General features: G+C 50.3%; 1 protein-coding gene across 2 annotated transcripts in view; it reads left to right on the top strand.

Moving 5' to 3' along the window:
- Positions 1 to 13,898, top strand: part of MTCL2 (microtubule crosslinking factor 2) — a 66,847-nt gene that overhangs the window by 35,908 nt on the left and 17,041 nt on the right. For both annotated transcript variants that reach the window (XM_079785018.1, XM_079785017.1), the window contains exons 4-10: positions 658 to 720; positions 1,406 to 2,587; positions 4,806 to 4,952; positions 7,558 to 7,683; positions 8,688 to 8,918; positions 12,159 to 12,263; positions 13,723 to 13,890. In XM_079785018.1, the coding sequence (XP_079641144.1) occupies positions 658 to 720; positions 1,406 to 2,587; positions 4,806 to 4,952; positions 7,558 to 7,683; positions 8,688 to 8,918; positions 12,159 to 12,263; positions 13,723 to 13,890 (2,022 nt within the window). The remainder of the gene's footprint in view (positions 1 to 657; positions 721 to 1,405; positions 2,588 to 4,805; positions 4,953 to 7,557; positions 7,684 to 8,687; positions 8,919 to 12,158; positions 12,264 to 13,722; positions 13,891 to 13,898) is intronic.

Genomic DNA, 13,898 nt, shown 5'->3' with positions numbered 1-13,898 from the left:
AGTGGGGCTGTGGAGCCTTCAGGCCAGGGGCTCAGCCGGTCTCAGGGGGAGCTCTGGAGCTTGGATGGCCCTTAGAGCTGCCCCGAGTTGAGGCAGTGGAGCGTGGACCAGTCGCTGGATGTGGGCTGCCCTCAGTCAATGGCCATTGTTGTGAGGGGGACTCAACGTTGAGGTCTTAGCAGTGGGGGAGGACGAGTGCGCCGGTCCTGAAAGGGGGATCTGGATGGAGCATCCGCCCCAAATACCCGTCTGTCTTGGCACCTGCTGTATTCTCTCTGTCTGTCTGTGCCTAGCACATAATAGGTGCTCAGGAAGTCTTTGGTGAATGACTGCCAAGAACAGAAACCCAGATATCCGGGTCTTAGCCAGGCCAACTGGATCCAAAGTGGTGGTGGGAGAGAGGGGAGGCTCCCTGGGCAGGTGTGTTCAGAATCATCTCCTGAAGTGCTTCTGGCCTGTCCCCCATTTGCAACCGACTGGGTGGTCTTGGGAGTCCCTCTGGCTCAGCAGTTGGTGCTGGTCAAGGCCTGGAGATGGCTGGGCTGGGCTGGGCGGGGGAGGGGGCCCTCAGTGAAACTATAGGCTCTGTGACTTCTCTTTGGATGCACATCACCCTCCTGAGCTTTCAGTGCTGACTTTATTTTACTCTTCCTCCAGCATTCCTTGAAGAAAAGAGGAACGCGTTCCTTGGGAAAGACAGACAAGAAGCCTTCGGTGCAGGTACTTCCCAGCAGTCCCCACAGACCCCAGTGTAGCCCCTGCTGGCAGGTTTTAGTCTTAAGGCCTAAGGCCTCACTCCATGTGGCCTGGGGGTTTCTCAGAGATCCTCGCCCCTCTCTAGCTTTGATTCCATCCTCCCCTTGTTCCTTTTCTTAGCCTTGCTGTCCACTTCATTTCCCAAAACCGTGCCCTGAACCCGTGGTTCTCACACACTCAGATGGATAAAGTGGTATATGTAGCATAGGCCGGGCATAGGATACCGTTAGCCTCAAGTGCTGGATTGTCGGGGTGCCAGGCATTTTTCATACATTATCTCATTTAATCCTCTCCATGGCTCTGTGAGGGAGGGGGTGTTATTGTCCCATTTTATAGGTGAGGAAATTGTCGTAGTCATGTTAGTAGTGGTAGTAACAGCAATAGTCACCTTGGCAAAAAATGTTGCCTACTCCAGGAAGCCCTCCTGGACTCCCCAGGTTACGTGTGGTGCTCTATCGTTGCTGCTTTATCAGCGTTCCCCTCTCTGCTTCCCTCTGGACCCCCAGCTCCTTGAAGGTTGGGGCTTCCTCTGCTTTATTCCTGTGTCCCCAGCACATAGTCGGTGCTCCCAGAGATGCTATGGCTGGTATATGGCTCCTAACACTAATCTTCCTGGGTCCTCTCTGTCCCTGTGCCCATCGGGCCCCAGGAGGACAGTGCCGACCTGAAGTGCCAGCTGCACTTTGCAAAGGAGGAGTCGGCCCTCATGTGCAAGAAGCTCACCAAGCTGGTCAAGGAAAACGACAGCATGAAGGAGGAGCTGCTCAAGTACCGCTCGCTCTACGGTGACCTAGACAGCGCCCTGTCGGCCGAGGAGCTGGCAGATGCACCCCACTCGCGGGAGACCGAGCTGAAGGTGCATCTGAAGCTGGTGGAGGAGGAGGCCAACCTGCTGAGCCGCCGCATCGTGGAGCTGGAGGTGGAGAACCGAGGCTTGCGGGCCGAGATGGACGACATGAAGGATCACGGAGGCAGCGGTGGGGGTCCGGAGGCCCGCCTGGCCTTCTCTGCGCTGGGCGGCAGCGAGTGTGGGGAGAGCTTGGCAGAACTGCGGCGGCACCTGCAGTTCGTGGAGGAGGAGGCCGAGCTGCTGCGGCGCTCCTCGGCCGAACTCGAGGACCAGAACAAGCTGCTGCTGAGTGAGCTGGCCAAATACCGTTCAGAGCACGAGCTGGACGTGACGCTGTCCGAGGACAGCTGCTCCGTGCTCAGCGAGCCCTCGCAGGAGGAGCTGGCGGCCGCCAAACTGCAGATCGGTGAGCTCAGTGGCAAAGTCAAGAAGCTCCAGTACGAGAACCGCGTGCTCCTGTCCAACCTGCAGCGCTGCGACCTTGCCTCCTGCCAGAGAACACGGCCGATGCTGGAGACGGACGCCGAGGCGGGGGACTCTGCCCAGTGCGTGCCCGCTGCCCTGGGCGAGGCCCATGGCCCCCATGCCACCCGGCTTTGCAGAGCCAGGGAGGCCGAGGTGCTGCCTGGTCTGAGGGAGCAGGCCGCCCTGGTCAGCAAGGCCATTGACATCCTGGTGGCCGATGCCAACGGCTTCTCAGCTGGCCTCCGCCTCTATCTGGACAACGAGTGTGCCGACTTCCGGCTGCACGAGGCCCCCGACAACAGCGAGGGCCCCAGGGACACCAAGCTCATCCATGCCATCCTGGTCCGGCTGAGCATGCTGCAGCAGGAGCTTAACGCCTTCACGCGGAAGGCAGACGCGGTCCTTGGGAGTTCTGCCAAGGAGGCGCAAGAGCCCTTCTCGTCGCTGACCCCCTTGGGCTCCCAGGGACCCTCCAAGGAGATTCTTCTGGCCAAAGACCTTGGCTCAGACTTCCAGGTAAGAGGTCCACGTCACAGGCCCTGTTGCTTTTCTTTGATAGAACCTTCTTTACTGAGCCACAATGTACAGAGGGGTACCCAGAGCCCAGGCGTAGAGCTCAGGATTTTCCCAAGGTGAGCACAATCACTGTGTTCGTAGAAGCACTGCCCAGAACAAGGACTAGAAGACGACCAGCACCCCTCCTCATGCCCCTATGCACCCCCAGTGCCCCTTCCCAAGGGTATCCTCTTGATTTCGTTTGGTCTGTCTTTGAAGTTTATATAATTGACTCATCCAGTACACATTTGTGCCTGGCTTCCTTCACTCACCACATGTTCGTTGTCCCATGTGGCAAGAGTTTGTTAATTCTCTTTACTGGATACAATCTCATTGAGTGCATATGCCAAAATTCCTTACTCCCTTACTATTTATAGATATAGGGCTTGATTCTGAGGCCCTGCCCTTTTTTTTTCAGGTTGCCCTTTCTTCTTTTCTTGTTTCTTTCACAATTTTGTATTTTAAACTGAGTGTTATTGAAACAAAGAACTTTTCTTCAGGTCATATGCCAAGGCCAGAAACGTGGCTTTCTAAAGATAGTGAACGACCTTGTATAAGGTCTGGATGTCCACGCAATACTACTTAGAAAAATTAAAATAGCAAATGTATTTGTCCCCCTAAAAAGCATTATTGACAGAGTAGTCCATAAACATTCAAAGCGTTTCAGAAGCACCCGAGTAAATAATGAACGCCTCGTCCCGACCGGAGTGGGTCAGTGGTTGAGCATAGTCCTATGCACCAAGAGGTCGCAGGTCGCAGGTTCAATTCCCAGTCAGGGCACATGACCGCGTTGCCGGCTCGATCCCCAGGGGGTGGCCAGTCAGTGATTCTCTCTCATCATCGATGTTTTTAACTCTCCCTTTCCCTTCCTCTCTGCCTAAAAAACACACACAAAAAAAAACATACTAAAAAAAAAGATGTAAGCCTCCTCTTCGCGGCTTCTCACTCCTTACGGGTCTGCTTTTAACAGTCTGGAGCAGCTCTGGCCAATACAGTGGCCTCTAGCCACATGTGGCTACTTAAATTTAAATTAATAAAAATTACATACAATTGAAAATTCAGTTCCTCAGTCGCAATAGCCACATTTCAAGTTCTCAGTAGCTGTATGTGTCAAGGAGAGTAGATCTATAATACTCCATCACCACAGCAGGCCCTTCTCAATCTCTCTCTACATAGACTCTCATATATTTATTTTTTTCACCCATATCGTCTTTTGTTATACCTGCTGTTACCACACAACTTATTTGTCTCGTGCCATGTATCTGTTGGTTCATTTACTTATGATGCTGTATTTATTGTTCATGCACTTTTTGTGTTCAGCGCTGGAGGTGCCATGTTAAGCAAAAACAGATAGGAGTCCTGCCTCCCACCCCCCGCCCATATCATCTAGCAGGGAAGAGAGATGTTAATAAAAAGATGCCAGTGAGTGTGAAATTACAAACTGAGGTGAGGGCTTTCAAGGAGAAGTACTTGGTTCTATGAACAAGGAACTTGACGTAGACCCTGGGTCAGGGAAGGCCTCTGACCGGAGCTGAGACCAGAAGGGTGGGTTACCAGGGGAAGAATGTTCTGAGCAGAGGGAACAGCCTGTGTGCCAAGGCGTCGTGGCCGGCCGGAGGGAGCGTGGTGTGTCCAGGAACTAAGAGGAGGAACGAGGCTGGGCTGCAGAGAGCATCGGGAAGGTTTGAGCTCCATCCTAAGAGCAATGGGATGGGTCTTGCCGTGTCTATATGGAGAGATTTGGCTCTTTTCTTTTTCACAGCTACACAATGTAGTGGTGCCATAATTTATTTAATCGGAGTCCTGTTGGTGTTGCTTGTTTAAGCAAGCAGACTGCCCCATGTTAGGTCCCCCTCTTGGTTCTTTTTGAGGTAGGAACGAGCTGGGCCTGCACATGTAGTAGGATAGTTGAGGCTGGCTCAGAGATTTAGGCACAGGACAGACACTCACAGAATCAGAGTTTCACTTTCCACTTACCCAGTCATTCATCCCGTCAGCAGACATTCATGGAGTGGTTGCAGTGCCCTGACCAGGGCTAGGTCTGGGCCACAGAGGTCCCAGCCCTCAGGTGGGTGGTCAGAGCCTCTGGCAGAGCCCAGAGGCCTGGGTGGGGCTGTTTCTGGCACCCCTCGGGGCTCATCCCCTTGGTTATTGTGGTCTCTTCTGCCTGCGCCTCTAGGTGCAGCCACCTGACTTCAGGGACCTGCCGGAATGGGAGCCCAGGATACGAGAGGCCTTCCGCACTGGCGACTTGGACTCCAAGCCCGACCCCAGCCGGAGCTTCAGGCCTTACCGAGCTGAAGACAATGATTCCTACGCCTCTGAGGTGGGCCTGACCCTGAGCAAGCAGCGGGGTGGGGAGGAAGAGAGTGTCTGGGGCTTCCCAAAAGCAGCAGGATCCATGGGGAATCTTAGCTGGTGATGATAGGGGTTTTTGAGTATTCCATTTGGTTTCAAGCTTCCTGGAAGCCAGGACAAAAAGGGAAACACGGAAGTTCAGGCCGTTCTCATGGCCTGATAAAAGGAAGCTTATAAACTCAATAATTTATGGCATTTAATGGAGCCACTGATTTATGTACAGGAAGGCAGCAGTCTCTACTGTCAGGCGACTGGGTTCAAATTGTGGGTCCACTGTATACTGTCTGTAAATCACTTGACCTCTCTGATCCTCAGTTTCTCGCCTTTAAAATAAAGCGATCCCTCATAGTGTGTTGAAAGTATTAAGTATACAAAAAGCCTCAGCGTTAGCCTGGTCCATGCTGGGTGAGGAGGAGGAAGAGGAGGAGGATTGCCGGAAGCCAGTTCCAGCAGAGGATGGCACATCACTGGGCTTTAGGGACCTCCCATTGTGACTGTGTGACTCTGGGCAGGGACGTGGTCTTACTCGGATGCGGCTTTCCCGTCTGTAACATGGGAGGATTCGAGTTGGTAGTGGCTGTAGAATTGCTAGGATTCTCTGATCCTTGAGGACTTCTGAGTGGTTCCAAGCCCTTCCCAAACCTGCAAGAGAAGGGTCCTATCACACAATAGGGGAGTGAGGGCCTGTGGTGGGAGGTGGGAGCAGGCTGGGAGAGGTCAATGGGGGAAAAGGAGACATACGTAATACTTTCAGCAATAAAGAATTGAAAAGAAAAGAAAAGGGTCCGATAGACTGCCTTGGATGACCTGCCTGAGAGTCCCGAACCATGGAGAGCCCTGTGTGTGCCCTAACCTGAGCATTCTTTTCCGCTGAGCATTCCTGGGAAGGCACTTTGGAGTCCCAGGAAGGCCAATAGGCAATCTATGCAGAGCGAGTAGCTCCCTTGAAGTTGAAAGATCAAATTCTCTCAGTGGTTAGAGTTTCCTAGCAGCCGTGGCCCAAAGGGGGAGGGGCGGAGTCAGGAGATATTTAGTTCTCATTTTCTGAGAAAAGGAAATAGGCCAGCTCACCTGCAGAGAAAATGAAGTCCTGCACGCATTCGATTATTGTTTCATTCAACCACTCCTTATTGATCAGTTACCATTTGCCAGGCACTGTGTTGGGTACTGAGTTCACGGAGAACCCTAGAGATAGCAGATCTAGCCCTACAAGGATTTTTCATACAAAACAGGAGTATAAGATAAACCTCAAGTCAGTGCCTTCCATTGCCAAATTTCCACATTATTGGCCAGATAAAAAACGTGTATTTTTTTCAGAGAGGGACATTTTGCCACGCCTGGGAAGGTTTGTGTAAGGGTGGAACTGACATTTCCTTTTTCTTCCTCCTGCTTAACATGACACCATAAACATTTCCCTCAGTTATTAGAAATACATAAAACATGTTAAAGTGAAGTGTAAATACAGAAAAGCACTTGCATTGTAAGTGGACAGCTCAAATAATTTCCGCAAATTGAACACTCCTGTGTAATCAGCAAGCAGATGAATAAACAAGCATGCCCTGCCCAGGAGTCCTCTATGTCCTCTTCCAGTCACCATCCTGATTTCTAACAGAATAGGTTAGTTTTGCCTGTTTAGCTACAAATACTTATAAGCGCAATTTCCCGTGAAAATGTAGAGTTTTATTGTTGTTTTCTTAAGATTTTATTACATAGAAGCAGATAGCTACAACACACTCCCTAAGCACCATTGCATAAAGATACAAAGAAGAAAGCCAAGATCATAAGATTATCACGTAGTTAACTACTCTTAACATTTAGTGCGTGTCCATGCCCTTCATGTTTTTCTATTTTTTTAAAATATATATTTTATTGATTTTTTACAGAGAGGAAGGGAGAGGGATAGAGAGCCAGAAACATCGATGAGAGAGAATCATCGACCAGCTGCCTCCTGCACACCCCCCACCAGGGATGTGCCCGCAGCCAATGTACATGCCTTTGACCGGAATTGAACCTGGGACCTTTCAGTCCGCAGACCGACGCTCTATCCATTGAGCCAAACCGGTTTCGGCTCATGTTTTTCTATTGAGATACATCTTTTTAAACTCTTTATTGAAGTATAACATTATATAATATACATATAATAATATGATAATGTACATACAATAAAGGGCACCACCCTTAAGGATATAGTTAATGGATTTTACCTTTAACACATATATTGATTCTCATCATTACTAAGTTGTAACTTTTGCAGTTATAAACAATGAGCTAGTGAACATTTTTGCAAATCAAATTCAGTTTCCACAGTAAATTATTTTCTTCAAATAAATTTTAAAAAGACACATTATCAAGTTAAAATTGTAATAGCTAGATTTGGCGCGCACTGTTTTGTTTCATCATCATCATGAACTGCTGAGGTAGGGTCAGCCATTGTGCCCGATTTGTACTTGAAGGACAGCTTGGGTCTGACTTACTGCTGTTGCTCTCCTACGACTGTTGTCCTCTGACTACAGCTTCTCCCCTCCTCTTGTTCTCTCCCTCCTCATTATTCATGGCCCTCTTCCCTACCCCAGATCAAGGAGCTGCAGCTGGTGCTGGCCGAGGCCCACGACAGCCTCCGGGGCCTACAAGAACAGCTCTCCCAGGAGCGGCAGCTACGGAAGGAGGAGGCTGACAACTTCAACCAGAAAATGGTCCAGGTGCGTGGTGCTCAATGCCCGACCTACACTTACTCCAGCCTCCCTTCCCTCATTTGAAGGCAGAAATCTCAGAGGTCCACATGTCTTAAGAAGGCAAGAATGTCAGGGAAAACCTGAGTCTTCCTGCCTCATGGTTGTGGAGTGTCGCTGCACATGTGATCACACATTAGCTGTGCTGTGCTGGAATCCGGGGCTGGTCATTGGCTGCCTTTGTGACCTCCTGTCTCGTCTCTGAGTCTCAATTTCCTGTCTATGAAGTACTACCCCCATCAGAGCTGAAAATCTGTAGCCGAAAGGCCATAAGTCTGGCTGGTAATCAAGATGCTAATCCTACTAATAGAAAGCATTTATTAAGCCCTTGCTGTACCAGTATGTCAGGCCTGTGTAATGCACTTTCCACACATTATGTCCTTTAATCCTCAGGTCTTCCCTTATGCTGTGTCCCCATTTTACTGATGGGGAAACTGATTCCCAGAGAGCTGAAGTACTTTTGCCCAGGGTTGCACATCCAGGCAAAGTGGGGCCAGGATTCTAATCAGGGTCTCTGGCTCCCTCTTAGCCGTGACATGGCATTGCTTTCTCTAGGATATTACATTGCTCAGTCTTCGTCACTCCCAGCATGCCCTTACCCCTCCCTGCCTTCATTGCTCACCCTCCCAAGTTCCTCATTAAATGTGAGTTCATGCGAAACATTGGCACGAAGTACATGCTTATTAGATTATGTCATGGTTTTTATAATCAAACAGAGCTGAATTCAAATCCCAGCTGTTTTCACTGATTCAGTAACTGATTGCTGTTGACTTTATGAGTTCCTCTTCCCTGGAGTAGCAGAGGGCAGTGTTTAGCTCAACAGAATGAGCTGCTAGTGGTGGAATTCCTGGCAGGAATCACCAACAAACACCACCCAGATTTTCTTCACTGCCCTTGTCAAAAGCCTGGAATGGGGTGAGGTAGTGCCCAGGAAGACAGCTGGGTTGCTCATGCTCTTCTTGTTCACCTCGAAGCTGAAGGAGGACCAGCAGAGGGCGCTCCTGAGGCGGGAGTTTGAGCTGCAGAGCCTGAGCCTCCAGCGCAGGCTGGAGCAGAAATTCTGGAGCCAGGAGAAGAACATGCTGGTGCAGGAGTCCCAGCAGTTCAAGCACAACTTCCTGCTGCTCTTCATGAAGCTCAGGTGGTTCCTCAAGCGCTGGCGCCAGGGCAAGGTTTTGCCCAGCGAGGGGGATGACTTCCTTGAGGTATGTTTCCTCTGGGACTGGGACCGGGTCGAGGGTGGTATGGGGTTGATAGGACCAGAGGGACACCCAGCTGGCATCGGCACAGCCCTGAGGCTCCTATACAAGCCATCAGCTTGCAGGCTTCATTCAGCATCTGTTTGTGAGAGCCAGCTCTTTACTGGGTGCTGTGGCAGGTGCTGGGGATCCCGTGGTGAAGAAGATAGACTGGGTTCTGGCCTCAGCGGGAGAAAATCTCCTTGGGGGGCTGGTAGGTCTCTAATTCTTATTCATTTCCCTTTTTAACAAAACCTCAGAGTCTTCAGCAGGCAAGAATATGTAGGTGATTTTAATAATCTAGTTCTGTTGATATTCCATTATATGCAAGTATAGTGTGCACTAATTTTTTTTTACTCCTTTAAGTATAACTTACACACAGTAAAGTGCACAGATCTTAAGTTACACGTGATGAAGTTGTATAGTGTACACCTGTGTAGCCCCCACTGGTCACAACAGAGCACATTTCTAGTGCCCCAGTCAATATGTCCACCCCAGCAGTCAGCACAGTTCTGCTTTCTTACACCATCAATTACTTTTGCCTATTGTAGAAGTTTATGTCAATGCAGGTAGTCTTTTGTGTCTGCCTTCTTTTGCTCACTATAAGTTTTGAGATTCATTCATGTTTTGCATGTAGAAGTAGTTCATTTTTTATTGTTTATGTTTGACTTATGAATATACCTATTTTATTTTTTATGTTACCTTCGATATATAGCACTGGGGCTTTCCACTTGTAGTAATAATACTTTCCTTTTTTAGACATATTTATTTAACTAGAAGGAGTAGGTTGACTTAAAAACATTCATGAGCGTAGAGGTAGTATTTGGATATGGCAGGAAACATGAGGAGTGGAACTCTGGGAAGGACTCCCATGGCCCTCAGCCTGTGCAGGATCCTTTGTTCCTCAAAGCCCCTGTGCCCCATCGTCGGCACTAACATTGCCGAGAGGAGGGAGCACGTAAGGGCATCATACCTCAGTCACACCCAGCTGAGTCGGCACTGCTTACCTTGGCCTTTTGGGTACAGGTACCTCTGGTCTAGCCCAAGCTTGCAAAAAATTTGCCTGACTTTCATTTGATAGCAAAACCTTTATTTATTCCATTTCATGTTAATATTCATATGTTTATAGGGGAAATACTAGTGTCTTGGAGCATAGGGTGTTACACCAGACTTTACCTGGGTTGTTATACAATACGAGAGGCCCAGTGCACGAAATTCATGCACAGGTAGAGTCCCTAGTGGCTGCTGGCTGCCAGCCGGGGCCTCCCTTCCCCCCGCTGCCTGCTGTCACCGCTGGCTGGGGGCCTGGCCGGCTGGGGGAAAAGGCCACAGGCGGTTGACTGGCTGGCCCTGCCCCCTGGTGGAACTCCCGGTCAAGGGGACAATTTGCATATTAGGCTTTTATTATATAGGAGGATAGAGTGTAAGTGCCATATTATTCTTCTAAATCCCAATTAATTATGAGTTCCAAGCACGCCTGACCCCAAGGATTTCAGAGAAAGAGTTGTGTACCTGTGTGTATAGATAGAAGATTGTATATTTAAATACTCGTGGCCGGGGACAGAATTGGGGTGTTTCTTTATCCAGGCCCTGTCTCCCCCGCCCCACACACACACACACACTTTCCAGCCTCTGCGCCTTCCTGACCCTAGAAACCCTCATTCATGTGATTTCTAGGACACGCGCTTGGTTTTTCCTCCGCCTCACTGGTTGCTCCTTCTCCATCTCCTTGGCTGGGCCCTCCTGTTCTCCCTGACCTGACCGCTGAACGTCAGAGTCCCCGGGACTCAGCCCTCAGGCGGCATTTCTCCTTCACCTGTACTTACTCCCTGGGGGAGCTCCTCCCGGCTGATGGCTTCCATGGCCGTTCCTGCACATTGTGAATCTATTCGGAATCTGACCCAGCTGCACTTCCCCACCCCCATCTGAGTCATCATCACATCTTGTCTGGATTGTCACAGTAGCCTCCTCACCCGTCTCTCTCCTTCTGCCATTGTACCCTTCCGCCAAGCATCTTATATTCACACGGGTACAGGGAGGTACCAGGCAGCATGTACTCCGTGTGGATGGTGCCCTGGGAGTTGTGTGACATGGGGCTCTGTTGCTGCCCTACATCTCCAGGTGACACCTAGAGGGATTTGTGAAACTGAAAGTCGGGCTGGTGTCCCTCCTCCCCTGGCTACCATTTCACCCGGAGAAGAAGCCAGAGTTCTGCAGTGGCCTGCTCCACCAGCCCTGTACTCCCCTCACTTCCTCAGACAGACGTGTTCCCCCTTCAGGGCCTTTGCATTGGTTTTGTCCTTTTTCTTGGAATTCTCAACCTGCAGTTAAGCTCGCAGCTTATTCTCTGACCTCCTTCAGGACGTGGCCCAAGTATCACCTTGTCTCCAAGGTCTTCCTTGACCGCCCAGGCACAGCACACCCTAGCTCCTTTTCTTGGTCTCTTTTTTTCCATAGCGCCTATTATTATGTGACATTCCACATATTTAATGACATTTCATACATTTCACATATTTGTTTGTTTTCTTGTTACTGGAATAGAAGCTAAAGGGTTTTTTTTTTGTCTCTCTTGCTCACGGGTGTATCCCCAGTTCTGAGCACAAAGCCTGGCACATGGTAGGAGTTCAATAAACATTTGTTGAGTGAATGATGAATGTGCACCCCAGTCAGAAGGTGGCTCCCTTCTGCTTCATTCCTATCCTGAACTAGTACCCTGGTCTCCCTGGCCAGGCCTGGACTGCTGCTCAGATTCCATCAGCAACAAACCCTGCCTCCCAGGAAATCTCCTTTCTGTCAACCTAAACCTCTGGTTCCCTTTTCTATAATCATGGGGTACCTGTGTCTTTTTTATTCCAGCCACTGTGCCTACTTTGACCTGGCCTGACAGCATGTCATTTCTGAGTAGCTTTCAGAGACGCCTCATGGTGTTTGGGGTAGAGAGATGGTGGGAGGCCAGAAGTGCCTGACTCTCCAGCTGTGCTCCCGGTCTAGATGGCGCCCAGGGGTCAGAGTTAAAATGTGGGGAATCGGTGCTCAGCTGGATGCCTCTGAGCCATCCTGCACCACAGTTCTGTCTTCCAGTCTGGCTGTTCAGTCCACTTTCTGTCTGGGCCACTAGCCTGAATCCCCTCCTCCTGAGGGTCAGACCCCCAGGCCTGATGCCTTCCCACCCGTTTGATGAGTGTGATTGTTTTTTTTAAAAACTAGGTAAATAGCATGAAGGAGCTGTACCTGCTAATGGAGGAAGAGGAATTAAATGCCCAGCATTCTGATAACAAGACCTGCATGGGGGACAGCTGGACCCAAAACACGGTTTGTGCTCAGCCTGCTCCCAGTCCTGTCCTGTCCATTTCTTTCTTTGTCTACTTAATGACCACTTCCTGCTACCTCCTCTGATCTATCTTGTACTGGGCACCAGAGCTGCAGAGGGTTATTGCCTGGTCACTGGCCCCAGATGCTCAGTGTTGTGGGGTATATACATCATCCCAGGGCAGTGACGGGGGGCCAGATGGTGGACTGTGGGGTCACAGACAAGAGAACAATTAATTCTGTTGGGAGTGTAGCGGACAGTGTCACAGAGAAGTGGTTATTGGTGGTGGGGGTATTTTTTATATTTTTTAATTGATTTCAGAGAGGAAGGGAGAGGGGGAGAGAGAAATAGAAACGTCAATGATGAGAGAGAATCAGTGCTCGGCTGCCTCCTGCATGCCCCCTACTGGGGATCAAGCCTGCAACCTGGGCATGTGCCCTTGACCTGAATCGGACCTGGGACCCTTCAGACCACAGGCCGGCGCTCTATCCACTGAGCCAAACTGGCTAGGGCTATGTGGTGGTGGGTTTTGAAGGATGAATAGGAGTTTGCCTAATAGAGAATGAGGGGAAGACTATTCTGGACCAAGAGAACTGTGTGTGCAGAGGTGTGGCAAGGTATTCTGGGATTCCTTGCATTTTGGAATGTACATAGTGGAGATGAGGACATCAGGCTGGAGTCATATGAAGATGGACCTTGTGGTCTGGAGTCAGGAACTCTCAAATCAAGCCAGGGGTAGAGAGAACAACGGGGTCAGGCTCCCAGGGCACACACAGTGAGCTTGGGTACGGGTGGGAAACAAGCCATGGGCCAAAGAGAAGAGATTTGGGACCAAATCAGGCATTCAGGGAGGCTCCATGGTTCGGACCCCTTATCTGGCACACAGTGGGTCAGAAAGAATCCTGGGCAAGGAGAAGGATCCAGGACCTAGACACTGCAGGGCCTCAGAGAAGCCAGGGCCCGGTTCAGATTTAGGCAGCGTCATTATGGCTATAACTGCAGGGTTTTTATTTATGTGAGGCTGGCATACATGTTGGCCTAGGACAGTGGTTGGCAAACTCATTAGTCAACAGAGCCAAATATCAACAGTACAACGATTGAAATTTCTTTTGAGAGCCAAATTTTTTAAACTTAAACTTCTTCTAACGCCACTTCTTCAAAATAGACTCGCCCAGGCCGTGGTATTTTGTGGAAGAGCCACACTCAAGGGGCCAAAGAGCCGCATGTGGCTCACGAGCCACGGTTTGCCGACCACTGGCCTAGGATGTGGCCAGGCTTGAGATGACTCAGCTCAGAAATCTTAGGGCTAAACTGCCATGGGTGAGATGTCCTAGTGAGGGTGTGGGCCTCGCCTGAGGCCTGGTAGGGTCCCAGTCTGGACTTCGGGTGCGTGTTCCCAGCCCAGGCTCCCCTCGCAGCCCCTCTAAACGCTCCTGACCCAGGCCTCGCCCTTGTCTGCAGCCCAATGAGTACATTAAGACACTGGCCGACATGAAGGTGACACTCAAGGAGCTGTGCTGGCTGCTCCGGGATGAACGCCGTGGTCTGACTGAGCTTCAGCAGCAGTTTGCCAAGGCCAAGGCCACCTGGGAGACGGAGCGTGCAGAGCTCAAGAGTCATACCACCCAGGTGAGTCT

Source organism: Cnephaeus nilssonii, assembly GCF_951640355.1.
Source record: "Cnephaeus nilssonii genome assembly, chromosome: 11".
Classification (NCBI taxonomy): domain Eukaryota; kingdom Metazoa; phylum Chordata; class Mammalia; order Chiroptera; family Vespertilionidae; genus Cnephaeus; species Cnephaeus nilssonii.
The sequence above is the reverse complement of the archived record's forward strand: the minus strand, read 5'-3'. Positions and strand labels throughout refer to the sequence as shown.